General features: G+C 37.3%; 1 protein-coding gene across 1 annotated transcript; it reads right to left on the reverse strand.

Moving 5' to 3' along the window:
• Positions 1-1,303: 1,303 nt before the first annotated feature.
• On the reverse strand, positions 1,304-12,699 carry LOC123535428 (derlin-2-like). The gene is made up of 6 exons (XM_045318086.2): positions 12,540-12,699; positions 7,119-7,184; positions 6,815-6,982; positions 5,343-5,538; positions 4,974-5,064; positions 1,304-1,844 (listed from the first exon to the last, which is right to left on the reverse strand). Exons 1-6 carry the CDS (start codon positions 12,627-12,629, stop codon positions 1,715-1,717), a joined length of 741 nt encoding a protein of 246 aa, XP_045174021.1. The 5' UTR covers positions 12,630-12,699; the 3' UTR covers positions 1,304-1,714.
• Positions 12,700-15,445: the final 2,746 nt, after the last annotated feature.

Raw genomic sequence — 15,445 nt, forward strand, 5'->3', positions numbered from 1 at the left:
TTCTGCATGGAATTCAATACTTTGAATAAATTTGAAAGGGAGCCACCCAAGGATCATTCCTGTGAAGTTTGGTGTAATTCTGCCCAGTGGCTTTCAAGAAGATTTTTCTAGAAAATGTTGACGGACGGACGATGGACATGGAGCGGTCACAAAAGCTCACCATAAGCCTTTGGCTCAGGTGAGCTAAAACTAGCAGTGCTTTTTCCTCACTTTTGAGTAGGGGTGTAGATGCCTTGCAGATGGGTAAATTTGCCCCATAGTAAACAAAAATTAAAAATGTGAAAATAGGTTCTGTATTGATTTTACTGAACTTAGTCAAAACTTGTGTCAAGGGAGGGACAAAACCCGGCTGCTGAAGGCAGGTGGCTGCTTCAGACAAGTTGAAATTAGAACAGAATGTAAATGTTTGAAGCAGGCTAACTTCTTAAAACATGTGGCTACTTAATGGAGGTAACTGCTTCAATTGTACTGCCCTATATTACTAATGTTCATGTAATACGAGTCTTGACTGAAAGAACACATTATTCAATTTTGGGGATTTTTCTTTTTGGCAAAAATGGGGAAAACATACTTTTTAAGCCCTGAACAACCCCATTTCCCAAAGACAGTGTATGGTGGAAAATTTCCTTGAAGGAAAAGCAAAATTATTACTTGTGTGAACATGATAATGCTATTATGCACAGCAGGGATGTAAACTAACACTACGGACCTGATACTACATAAATATTTACAACTTTAACAAGAATTATGTAACATAGTGGTAGAATACACTGACTGAATGGTACAAGTCAATGAATTTATTTCAATAGTTCATATACAAGATCACCTGCAGACTGTCTTTAAAAAGGCTATAATAGTTCAGACATAAAACTGAGTTTGAAGACAAGTCTAAAATGCAGAATTGCCATTGGTCTATTTAAGAAATGAGCTCAAAATCAACCAATCAGATCCTGAAATTTTGGGACTGGTCTCCAAATTCAATTCCGTAACCTCACAGCCTTGACCAAACTTGTTCTATTGCTTTTCTTTGCTAGTCTGAGACTTCCAAATTTTGGTTCTTACTAGTAGATTCTTACAAGTACCTTGATTTTTTTCCATTTCTTCAAAGAATGTCCGATGGTAAAATTCTATGCCAGCACAATAAAATAAGTTTGCACGGAGAAGTCCTAATGTGTATATGATGCAAATATGACACCTGCTGTGGGATTAACAGGAAGTAAGTTGTATAATAAGCACGTTTCCTTCAACTGCCATGCTTGGCTATTATGTGAATTAATATTAAAGAACAAGCAAAAATACTGCATAATGTTGCACAAGTTTATGAATTAAAAGCATAATGATTAAGCAGTTAAAACTGAACTATAAATTCAAAAATAATTTTATTCACAGTTGTTACAACTATAACAGTTGTCTTCAGGCTCAAACATGTCTTTAACAACAGCTCCGCCGCCATGGAAGCACTGTACTTATTACCCAGAATGCTTTGTAACTCACAGAAAGCATTGGCACATTTCAAGTTCTAACAGTTACTGTCTCAAACTGTGGCAACAAAGCTACAGTTTGTCTGAAATTCTGTATTTCTCTCACGCTGTTAACTCTCAAAAGTCATGCATGATTTTTACCAAACAAAAATAAATTTCAATCTTCCCATAAACCGTATCACAAAGCTGTTAGTATAAGTTATGCACAGATCCCGTCAGTTGTACGTAAGTGTTCAATCTTGATGATCTCTTTCGTCCCTCTCTCCCGCCACCTGACCCTCGCCCCAGTTAAACCCCCCAGGCCGCTCCTCGGGTAATGGGTTATAATTAGGATCATCCTCTCGAGCATCAAATATAGTTTTTCTGAAAATAAAAAAAGACACATTTTTGAAATTTGAATAAAGAAACAGCCAATAACTTGTTTGACAGCTGATATTACAAAACTATTCACTATTTATTTGACTCACATGATGGGCTGCTCTTGATGCCACAGGTCAATTTCTTTCATGCCAAGAAACTGTCCAGCTGGCCCATGGAAGATGGGTGGTTCTCCCAAGGGGACCATGTGCTAGAACGTTAGTGGGAGGATAGTACAAGTTACAGAAGATACTCCAATAAGCTTCCCTGGTTCTTTAACATTCTAGGTGTACAGCAACCATACATGGGACTCTTATCCCAGGGTTAGTAATTTTTAGTTGGAGGAGTGGGGGGGCTCGATTTCATGACCCCTGGTTTCATAGTCAGACAGTGTTACCACTGGACCACTGCATCGGCTCTTAATTGGCACTTGAGGTCTTTCTATACCATTTAAAGCCCAAAGGGTTCGGATATGACCTTAATTGTGTCAGTGCGACTTGACACCCAACACCTACAAGCTCTATTACCCGAGTACTACTACACTAGTTAGAAACTATTTCATGGTTTGCAACATTAACTGATAGTATCATTCTAATCTGATTATAATCACATAAACAATACGCTATTTCCAAAATAAGACGTTTATCTGGCATTCTGCCTGCGCTGCTACCTTTTAACTATCCTGGCTATGTAGTTATCTTTTAATTATAATTATTTTTTAAAAACTGAAAATGTGATTGACCTTGTCATCTGACGGATGTGTACAGAAGGGAAATAACAAGTTGCTGGATAAAAATATCTGATGCAGTTGCCTCCCATGTTCATGAATCAACTCTTTCTTAACATAACAATCTTATCATAAAGTATCCCTTAGGAAAACTATACCACTTTTCTTGCATATGATACCAGACTATTTGAGGTGATTTATCCCATGCCAGCAAAACCCATCAGATCTGTATATTAATCATGCAAAACTGATTTACAGCCAAAAAACTTGACAGTTGCTCTCTCTTCTTATTAGTATATTTCTGATTCAGCAGATAGTAACTTGCATGTAAAACTTTAACCAGGATTTTCCAAGTCCAAAAAGGGGCATAATTTGCCCAAAATACATGTAAGAGTTATGGGACTTGACCCAATGAGGTTTGTAATTGATCTAGAAAAAGAAACAAGGGCTGTCGGAGGACAGCAACGCTCAACTTTTCAACAGCCTTGTCAACTGAATGAATACAAAAGTTGAAAAAGGGGCATAATTTTGTAAAATGCAAAGTAGAGGTATTGAACCTCTGAACTGCATGTCATATCATGACAGTGAACAAGTGTGTGAAGTTTCAATCCTTTCCAATTTGTGGATACTGAGATACCAGCTTACATACAAAAACTTAACCAAAAACTGTTAAGTCAAAGGGGCATAATTTTGTAAAAATGCCAAGTAGAGTTATGGGACCTTCACAGTGCATGTTAGATCATGACAGTGAACAAGTGTGTGAAGTTTCAATCCATTCCAGTTAGTGGATACTGAGATATCAGATTACATACAAAAATTTAACCAAAAACTGCTAAGTCGAAAAGGGACATAATTTAAAAAAAAAAAAGAGTAGAGTTATGGGACTTGTTTAGTGCACGTCAGATCATGACAGTGAACAAGTATGTGAAGTTTCAATCCATTCCCATTAGTAAGTACTGAGATACCAGCTTACATACAAAACCTTAACCAAAAACTTCTAAGTCGAAAAAGGGGCATAATTTTGTAAAAAAGCAAAATAGAGTTATGGAACCTGTGCAGTGTAAGTCAGTTTGTCACAGTGAATAAGTGTGTGAAGTTTCAATCCATTCTCACAAGTGGTTACTGAGACACCAGCTTACATACAAAACCTTAACCAAAATCGGGACGCGGACGCCGACGCATGGGGGAGTCCAATAGCTCTACTATTCTATGAATTGTCGAGCTAAAAATAAGTTTCAAATCTATATGCCTTTAAGTAATAGTTGTATGTACTTGCACGCAAAACTTTAACCAGGATTTTTTAAGTCCAAAAGGGGGCATAATTTGGCCAAAATGCAGGTCAGAGTTATAGGACTTGATGCTATCAATTAGTTTTATAACCCTGAAAACACATGTGAAGTTTCAATTCAATATCTGCATTAGTTTTTGAGATAGTAACTTGCATGTGAAACTTTAACCAGGATTTTCTATGTCCAAAAGGGGGCTTAATTGGCACAAAATACATGTCAGAGTTATGGGACTTGACCCAGTGAGGTTGGTAATTGATCTAGAAAAAGGAAAAATAAGTTTCAAATCTATATGTTTTTAAGTAATAGCTGTATGTACTTGCATGCAAAACTTTAACCAGGATTTTCTAAGTCCAAAAGGGGGCATAATTTGGCCAAAATGCAGGTCAGAGTTAGGGACTTGATGCTATCAACTAGTTTTATAACCTAGAAGACACATGTGAAGTTTCAATTCAATATCTGCATTAGTTTTGGAGATAGTAACTTGCATGTAAAACTTTAACCAGGATTTTCTAAGTCCAAAAGGGGGCATAATTTACTCAAAATACATGTCAGAGTTATGGGACTTGACCCAGTAAGGTTGGTAATTGACCTAGAAAAAGAAAACATGTTTCAAAGCTATATGCCTTCAAATGATAGCCATATGTACTTGCATGCAAATCTTTAACCAAGGTGTGATGCTGACGCCGACAACGACGCCAGGGTGAGTAGAATAGCTAGACTATTCTTCGAATAGTCAAGCTAATAAAACTAAACTGGAGCATGACGTTCTTGTGCATCTTTAAAATGCCTTGAAGTCATTTCTATTTACGGATGTTAATTTCTTGTGCTTCATTAAAAAACATGATTGATCAGAAAGTAGTGCTACAAAGAAAGTTATGTGTTTTTACATTGTTTCTTCTAGAATACTCTATGCAAAAAAAAATACCCATAACTGGTTTAAGGTGCTCAGAATATCCCGCAACCAGGTAACTCAACAGAGCCTCATTACTGCCTTAACAGAATGCTCTCCTGCCACATATTCCCTAAAGCTGATGAGATATGACATATTCTTATAGTCAACTTTTAAAAAGTCTGACCATATAAACAGAACTACTTGAAAATGTTTCTGAAGATACTTACAAAAATCCTGGAGTTCTAAGAATTTTAAAACCTCCTGGTTGTTGTGGAAATACATCTTCCAAAAAGTAATATATATGACCAACTGCTATACCTGCAACATATATTTACTAAAGCAACACCTGTAAACCTTGTAATATTAAGTTTTTTAACTTCAGGTGGAAGAAAAATGTTAAATCTTTCCATCATTAACAAGTAAATGTTGAATTTTCACAGAATTATGATTGGATGTACCTAGTTCATGTTAAAGAATATGTCTTACTTTCACACTTTACAATAATTGTCTCAAAATGAATATAGTGAATATTAAACTTTACATAGCCATAAAGTCAAACCTTGCCCATCAAATCTAGTAAAACTAAAAGCACTTACCCATTAAATCTACGATAACTGAATTTCCTAATAATAATGAGAATCCAAGTAAAACCCAGGGCAGATATGGCGCTTGGAAATTCATGAGTCCAAAGAAGTTCATCCTTACATATGGATTCCGTCTACTCCACACATACACTAACATAATTGTAAATGCACTACCCAGAAACACTAGATTTACAAAAAGGGCAACAATCTTAGCTAAAGTTAAGGAAAACTTGGAGATTTATCACAGTATAGTGCAACAAGAAAGTTAAACACCTTAGGTGGAAACTTTAAAGTGTGTCAAAATTCATGAAAGCAATACTGAGGTCATTTCCCTTCATCTACAATAGAAGAAATGGCAGTGCAATTTATAATTTTCCATCTATCACCTGGTGATTATCTATAACTACTGATTATGACTGATGGTAACTGAGCTATATTATTTTGGAGAAAAAGAAGCAACTTTCTTGGAAATCATGCTTTTTCTCACATTTACTGTATTTAGAACAAGAGCTGTCTGTAAGACAGCCAAGCTCCACTATTCGAAATATTGTCCCAGAGGCAGGAAAATATTACCTAAAAAGGTTAAATATCAAAAGAGTTTTAAGTTCAAAAGGGGTAATAATTTGACCAAAATGCATATCAGTTATGGGACTTGCTGCTATCAACTGGTTTTATAACCCCTAAGGCACATGTGAAGTTTCAGTTCAATATCTGCATTAGTTTTGGAGATAGAAACTCGCATGTAGAACTTTAACCAAAATTTTCTAAGTCCAAAAGGGGGCATAATTTGCTCAAAATACATGTCAGAGTTATGGGACTTGACCCAGAGAGGTTGGTTATTGACCTAGAAAAAGAAAAAATAAGTTTCAAATCTATATGCCTTTTAGAAATAGCTGTATGTACTTGCACACAAAACTTTAACCAGAATTTTCTAAGTCCAAAAGGGGGCATAATTTGGCCAAAATGAAAGTCAGAGTTATGGGACTTGCTGCTATCAACTAGTTTTATAACCCCGAAGACACGTGTGAAGTTTCAAATCAAGATCTGCATTAGTTTTGGAGATAGTAACTTGCATGTAAAACTTTAACCAAAATTTTCTAAGTCCAAAAGGGGGCATAATTTGCTCAAAATACATGTCAGAGTTATGGGACTTGACCCAGAGAGGTTGGTTATTGACCTAGAAAAAGAAAAAGTAAGTTTCAAAGATATATGCCTTTAATTGATGGCTGTATATACTTGCATGCAAAAACTTAACCAAGGTTTGACACCGACGCCAGGGTGAGTAGAATAGCTAGACTATTCTTTGAATAGTCGAGCTAAAAAATGGAGATTTCTCACGAACAAGTATGTAAAATGTCAAAGTAATAAATCTTACAGTTATCTGAAAATTTGGCTGACTAGAATATGATCATCACCTTTTTTTTGCTCAAGTTTAGCAAAGTAAACAAACATCTATTATGTAATTTCATCTTGATAAAGGATACAATCATTAACAATCCACCAAACATAAACATGAAGAAAAAATCAGCTGTCTTCCCTCGGAACGAGCCCTCCTCCAACATTCGACAGTACCGGTATGTGAAAATTAGGTTGAATAGGAAGTTGAAACCGATTGGTCCAAAATACAGAAAATTGGTGACCAGTCGCCATAACTGTATTTAAATATAAATACATGCAAAACAACCATTTAAACAAATTTATAATTACAAGTATCACAACATATTAGTTATTATTATCAAAATACTATGTGTAGTAAGACGGTGGAAAACGTTGAAATAAAAAATTTACCTGATAATTTCTGAATATAAGATCAGGATTAAAGTAGATCTGGAACGGTGTTATGACATCTAGTTGCTGAAAAACAAAAACGTACACTAAGCAAATATTTCAAGTGCAGCTGAATGCCTGGAATAAGATTCAAAACAATGTAACTAAAGAATAGTTCTGAAAATGAAAAACTCTTTGAACTAATTCAGCTTATCAAAAAGGTCTAAGTATAGTTTCTTGTTCAAGATATACTTTAATAATATATGTTTACATGAAACACTGTTAAGTTCAAACCCTTCTACATCAAAATGTAATTTTCTGGTGCATGCAACTGTGTAGCGCATATTAAATTAAACTAGATGTGTTTCCATTGGACACTCATGCCCCTACTCCTGTCACTATCACAAACAGTTTTTACTAAGTCAAGGGTCATAACTCTGGTTTGGTTGCTCAATAACAATTCTGTGAGGCTTGATTACTCTAGGTCAAATACTTTCTGCGATATGCTTGACACAAATTCTGACTAGGGCAATTCTAAGTATTTTTGTCACTTAACCACCTGGCAAGCAACTCTTTTCCTGTGTTAAAGTGTCATAAATGTCTAGTCTCATTTATTGGCCACGAGTCTCATCCATTTTGCAATGAAATAATAGTCTCCTTTCACTATGGTATGCATTTAAATTAAATTCTGTCTTAACTAGTGTTTAGCCACCAGAAACACAGTGTAAGGTATGTACACACATTCTACATGTATGTAAACATAGTGACACCTTTTAAGTACATTGTATCAAGACTATCAAATACAAAGCTATTTTTTCCCAAATCACAGGCCTGGGCCCTTCCCCTTCTGGTAAAAAAAACCCTGACTGGTGTACAAGCTAGAATTTTAACGCAACATTTTAGACTTCAACAGAAACAGGCTGGTCACACTTCCCAATCGGGCTATAGCCCGGCATAGCTAACTTAGATTTAATGAATAGAAGTGCAAATACACTTTGAGAATTCGCAAGTAATTGTAACTATATGATCAGGCGATAATTTTAGTATAATACACTCCTATTCATTAAATCTAAGCTCAATCAGGTTATAATAGCGCGATCGTGAAGTGTGACCAGCCTGAGAAATTGATGACCAATAGAAGAGATCGTGTTTGTATACAAATCCGTTGTATTTTCTATTTTTAGAACTGATAAGACAGTAATCGGGTGGGCAGATGCCGAATGTCCATGTTTTTTGTAATCAGTGATGGTTTTCTAACGGCCTAAACTTTCTTAAAACACAAATAATATCAATAATTTTTTGATCAATGGAAAGATTAATATGAAAAAGGCAAAGCCTCTGAGCGAGCATAGCTTAAACGGCAAAGAGACTATTCACTGCTTAAAACAATTCCGAGAACCTATTCACTTGAAAAGAAACAAAAATTTAGTGTCATTATATCTGTAACAGTGAATATCATACGTTGCAAAATTTATGGAAAGCTGGTGTCTTGGTGACGTCATTACCTGTTTGTGGCGTTCTTATGGCTTTATGCTTATTTATGATATTTTATCTTATTTTCTGGCCAATGCTTGATCTTTTAAAAGAAAATCATATTTTTTTCTACCAACTGGAAATCTTTCTTGCATTATTTTTGAGTGATGGATAGTATTCAGCAATCAAATGAAGTTCTGTATTCACTGCCAACAAAGCATTTCCTGTGAGCGCCTGTCCTCTAGGGACACGCACTTTGTAAAATAAAAGCAAAATTGAAATTATTTCCATAACATAACTTTTTTAAAAATAAAGACACCTAATGAACATAGAGATTGTAACTCAAATATAAAATTAAAAAAATTAAAAAAAAATTTTCCCGACTTTGACGGAAGTAGAACAAAATGGCGGCACCCAAACGAGAGGAAAATTTTTCAGCTACATCACTTTGCCCCATTCGGCACACCTTTGTTATATTCACCTACATATTGCCATAAGGCGAGCTACGCGCTCGTTATTAAACAAACAATTTATTAATTACTTTTAATTATTATTTCGAAATAAAATGGATTAATTACGAACGCTTAACTTACAGCGTTTTTCTAACAGTTTAGAACACCACTACGCCGCTATTAAAATTAAATGTCATTTAAAATTCATTTTAAAAAGATATAATTATGAATATGAAAACTGTAAGTATTTCAAAACTTTTTAAATTTTGAAAATCCATAAATGCGCGAAAAAGTTACCAAAAATTAAAAATTCCGATCCCATACACAAACGATGTAACAACATTGATTTCGTTTTGCCCACCACCTGTTAATGCACGACGTCACGGCGATCTCTCCTATTTGACCATAAACCAAGATTGCCATTTTGACAGCTAGAGTGCTTGTCTATAGAAATGGGTAACTATACCCAAAACATTTATGTGGTGTAGAATTAAAAATTATGATGTAATTTTTTACCCCATCCACTACACAGGCACGGGTCCAGTGTACATTTTTTGTTTAATATAATTTTTTTTTCAAACAAATATACTTCATATATATTAGTCAAATGAAAACAAAGTCGATGGCAAAAAATCTGGTAATAGTGTCATATACATTGAAAAGGTGAACTATGTGAGCGTAACGCTATGGGAAGCTACTCGGCAAACTTGTGGAACATTTCAAAATCGGAGTTTATACACTTGCAGTCGCTACCTGCATGATTGCACCTTCCACACATTTTAAGCTATCCATAAATACTAAACTGACCCCATAAATTGCTTTGAAATACACAGAACAAGTCTCTAGTAGCGAAATATTTCAAATATCCCCGGCGATTTCAGCTGCCAAACGAAGTGATAAAAACCAGGAACACGTCCGCTATCCGTAATGAAATCACTGGGGATAACTGAAATATTTCGCTCGTAGAGACTTGTACTGTGTTTTTCAAAGCAATTTATGGGGTCAGTTTAGCATTTATGGAAGGCTTTAAATGTTTCAAAGGTGCGATCATGCAGGTAGTGGCTGCAAGTGTATAAACTCCGATTTTGAAATGTTCCATAAATTTGCCGAGTAGCTTCCCATAGCGTTACGCTCGCATAGTCTTAATCAACGCATAAAGCATAAATCTTAACTGTAAACATGCACTTTGGTCTCAAGGCTACATCATTTTGATGCAGCGAGACGCTATTCTTTGACAAAGTCATCTCGTACACGATGTGACCTAACCCGTATATTTCTCGGGCCAATAGACAAGTCAATGGCAGCCACCTATTCCCTTCGTTATTTCCAAGCACAATCGTGGCCAGCCTTTAGAAACATAAATAATTAGTCGCTTACCTATAATTACTTCGGAAATTTCTCTCAAAACATCAGCTGCCATGTTTATACGGCGATCTGGAACTGGATTTTACTACGCAGCCTTTTTGCGACTGGTCGATTCTGGAGGTGTGTTCTCCACGTGAGCTGGTATAAATTAAACATGGCAGCTGATGTTTTGAGAGAAATACAGCGTTGGAAAATTGACTGGATGCATCGTTATTGACGGAAACTGGACGAAGTAATTATAGGTAAGCGACTAATTATTTATGTTTCTAAAGGCTGGCCACGATTGTGCTTGGAAATAACGAAGGGAATAGGTGGCTGCCATTGACTTGTCTATTGGCCCGAGAAATATACGGGTTAGGTCACATCGTGTACGAGATGATTTTGTCAAAGAATAGCGTCTCGCTGCATCAAAATGATGCAGCCTTGAGACCGAAGTTCATGTTTACCGTTAAGATTTATGCTTTATGCGTTGATTAAGACCAGATTTTCAAAAATCGACCGAAAATTGTGTACGCAGTGAGATCGTTACTGAGGCCATTCCATTTTTTCCTTGATGTTTGGCCGTAAAGTACCATACCTTTATTTTTTTTATATATAGCATTTTTTTTTTTTTTTTTTGGAAATGTGTTTTTCTGTTATGTTGGGGATCTGGGTTGTAGAGAACAGGGTGGTGGTCCATCATTCATAAGGGGTCAAAGTCACACGCCGATTGCCTGTGCTGTGATCTACTAAAATTATTTTGAATGAAAGAAACATTTTACATCTACATCTACATGATTCTTCCAACAATCATTAACGATTATGACTGGAAGGCGCTTGTCTGGGCAGTGTTAAAAATGAGAAAACTCGTTTGGTGCAAAGAATAAAAATTACTACAGGTGCTACATCTACATCTACATCTACAGCATACGAAACTCTGTCATCAGGTTGACCATTACGTTTCGGCTAGTGGCAGGAAAAGTAAAAAAAGCATGAAGATAAAAGATATGTATAATAGGAAAGATAGAAATAGTTAGATCAAAGAGAGAATGCATGAGGGGTAGTTCTCTGACTGCGTCGGTTCCTTAGCGTCAGACCAACCCGGCAAGCGTAGCGCCTAATGGGAATTCACCCAACCGGTACTGCTCCAACCATCATCGGTTCTTAAAACAGTCTGAGAAGGATAGCTGCTTAGAATGTCATCTTGGCAAGCTCCTGCTTGAAGTGTACCAAGTCAGGAGCCTCAGCTGTTGTTGCCGGTAGTGTGTTCCAGGTGCAGATGGTACGAGGGAAGAAGCTATACTTGTATGTGTCTGTCCTGGCTGAAAGTTGCCGAAATTTGGATGAGTGTTGGGCTCTCGTACGTGTAGATGCAGGTTTAAGGTAGTCGGTGGCATTGATGTCTACCAGATTGTTCCGGATACGATACATCATGGTTAACTGGATCTTGTCACGTCTGGACTCTAACGTTTCCCAGTGGAGGTCGTCGAGCATATCCGTAACGCTGCTAGTGTTCCTGTATCTGTTGCAGGTGTAGCGGGCCGCTCTGCGTTGAACCATCTCCAGTTTGTTAATGTTATGTTTGGTGTAGGGATTCCAGACCGAAGCGCAGTACTCGAGGTTGGATCTTACTATAGCGAAGTAGGCTTGCGACTTGGTGCTAAGTTAAAAACATAGTGAAGGAAGTTACTGCAGATGTACAGTAGCCAGCCACTCAGCAAATATGTTGAGGCTGGGGCTGGACTGTACATATTGAGGAAGGCCATTCCATAGTCTGACTGTACGGGGGAAGGAGTTCATGTGGTATTGATAATTGAGTATGCGACTGTGGAATTAGGTAGTTCAGGTTTCTGGTCGAAGTTAGATGGTTATGGTCGACGCATACATGATTCGTTCGGATTTTGTAAAAATAGATGAGAGAAGATTGTATGCGCCGTTGTTCTAAAGTTTGCCAGTTTAGGGTGTTAATCATCTGGGTTACACTGCTTGTATAATTATAGTCGTTAAAGATAAACCGTGCAGCTGATCTTTGCACCTTTTCGACTTTGTATGAGAGGGACTTTTGCCAGGGGTGCCAGATGGATGAGCAATACTCGAGTTGTGGACGGACATAGGTGTTATAGGCTTTCTCTTTGACCTGTTTGTTTTTTTTATTTGGAATAAAAAGCATTACCACAGCTAATGTTGTTAAAACACATGCCGTCGTGTATGTCCGAGTCATTGGCGGCATCTGCATATATTCTTGCTGAAATGTCTGAGCCATTTTTAGAAAACAAAATAAATATTGTCTGGATTCGGTTGTTGTTGTTGTCGCTGTGTTTTGAAGGCTGAACACCACTAAATCCAGCTGTTCCATATTTCTATGAAGATTTTATGGAAAAACTGTCCCACCTAAATTTGGAACAGATGGTAAAAGTCCCAACCAGGTTGTCCAATACCCTTGACCTCTTCCTTACCTCCCGACCATCCCACGTCCACCTCGTCAAGACACTTCCCGGCCTTGCAACCTCTGACCATGATATAGTATTTCATGAGGTCAAAATAAACAGAGGGCGGTCCATCCAGCCAAAGAGACTAATAAAACAATATCGGAAAACTAACTGGGAGGCAATCAGATCTGACATGCGCTCATTTAGTAGTAGTTTTATTACTAAGGCCCATACAAACCCTGATGAGGCTTGGAACTCATTTAAGGACAGCTTAAATGAATCTTAATTTTTGTATCAAGCATATCCCTAACAAAATATCCAAATCCCGTGCCGACTTGCCTTGGTTAACTCCCAGAATTATCAGGCTTATCCACAATCGTGATAAACTCGATCACAAACTCAACAAATCCCCAAATCAAGCTAAGAACCAGAAACTGAAGTCCCTAAAATGCTATATACAAAGGCAAATAAGAGCCTCATACTGGTCATACATGGAAAACGTCATCTTTAGCCATAATTCCCAACCTGGTAGAAATAATTAAGAAATTCTATAGCTACATCAAACATAACAAAAAAGAAAATGTCGGCATAGCCCCTCTCAAATCAGATGGTTTCACCCATACTGATCCAGTCACTAAAGCAAACATCCTTAATAAGCAATTTGAATCAGTTTTCTCCCCACCTAGGCCCCTAAGCCTTAAACATTTGTGCTCCAAACTGTTAACATCCCCTTCCTCCCTAATGGACCAAATAAATGTAACTCCAGAGGGTGTTGACAAACTCCTTCTTGGCCTATCCTCACATAAAGCGTCAGGGCCAGATGAATTATCCCCCGTGTTCTCAAGGAACTTCATCAAGAAATCGCCCCCGTCCTTTGCCACATCTTCAATTTATCCCTAAATACAGGCATTGTCCCTCAAGACTGGAAAAAGGCAACAGTTGCACCAGTCTTTAAAAAAGGTCTCAAATCAAAACCCAGCAACTATCGACCAGTTTCTCTGACCTGTATTGCGTCCAAACTCCTTGAGCACATCGTGGTTTCAAATCTTATGTCCTTCTTTGACAAACACAATATTATCAGCCAGTTCCAGCATGGTTTTAGGTCGGGTCATAGTTGCGAAACTCAGCTTATTAATTTCACTCGGGAACTTTATAGTAATTTAGAACAAGGCCAACAAACTGACGTCATCGTAATGGATTTTTCTAAGGCATTTGACAAAGTCGACCATTTGAGGCTAATTTACAAGTTACAATCCCTAGGTGTTAGTCCCCAAATAACTAATTGGGTCAAATCCTTCCTGTTTAATCGTACTCAGAAGGTCGCAGTTGAAGGTCACCTGTCCAGCGAACTTCCGGTCCTGTCTGGAGTTCCACAGGGGTCTGTCCTTGGGCCTTGCCTTTTCCTTGTATACATTAACGACCTGCCTGACTCAGTCAAATGTAAAACCCGTTTGTTTGCAGATGACACCATCGTATACCTCACTGTCAAATCAAATAATGATAGCATATAGCCCTTCAAGAAGATCTCCATAAATTAGAAACATGGGAAAGAGTCTGGCAAATGGAATTTAACCCCGACAAATGTGAAGTCCTTAGAGTAAGTAGGAAGAGAAATCCCTTTATATATCCCTACAGGTTACACAATACAGAGTTAAAGTCCACCTCATCAGCTAAATACCTAGGAATAACTATCTCCAATGATTTGAACTGGTCACAACACATAGAAAACATAACTTCTAAGGCAACCTCTTCCCTTCGATTTATTCAGAGAAATGTCAAGACAGATAACATAAAGGTCAAAGAAGCTGCTTACACCACCTATGTCCGCCCACAGCTAGAATACTGTTCAACTGTGTGGCATCCCTGGCAGAAAACCCTCACCCATAAACTTGAACGAGTCCAAAGGTCAGCAGCTAGGTATGTTATGAATGATTACAACTACACAGGCATTGTAACTGAAATGTTGAAATGCTTAGAATGGAAAACTCTCCAGTACCGTAGGTTAAACTGTTCATTACTTTTGTTTTACAAAGTAAGGACCCAGACCGTTGCTATTGACCAAGGTTACTTGACCCCCATTAGAAATCTGAACTACTTGATCCCTTATTCCAGCACTCAATACTTTGCTAACTCTTATTTCCCTAGAACCATCCGTCTCTGGAACTCCCTCCCCACATCAGTCAAGGCTAGCCCCAGCCTCAGTATCTTTACAGAGAGGCTGGCGGCGGTCACTATGTAATTCTTCCATTCTGTCCTATTTTAACTGTAGCATACTGTCCTTTTATCTTTTACTTTTAAAACTGTTATATACTAAATTTCTTTAACAACTGTTTCTCTGACAGCGCCGACCAGTCATAATCGGAAATCGATTGTTGGTTGTACTGATGTAGATGTAGATGTAGATATAAAGTCCACTCACTTCATAACGGTCTTTCGACATTTTCTAGCATATCAGATTTTCAGAGACTTATATTCCCATAAAGAACTAGGTCGCTACTTTAGAAAAACAAAAAGAAAAGCGGGTGTTAACTTTTATATAAGAAAACTACAGTTCGTTAAATACAACCCGCTGAATTTACTACTTTTCGCTTCTTTCAATTTCTCTTTTCGTGACATTAAATTCTTACGCCGCCATTTTTAACTAGAACTG

Source organism: Mercenaria mercenaria, chromosome 12 (genome assembly GCF_021730395.1).
Source record: "Mercenaria mercenaria strain notata chromosome 12, MADL_Memer_1, whole genome shotgun sequence".
Classification (NCBI taxonomy): Eukaryota; Metazoa; Mollusca; class Bivalvia; order Venerida; family Veneridae; genus Mercenaria; species Mercenaria mercenaria.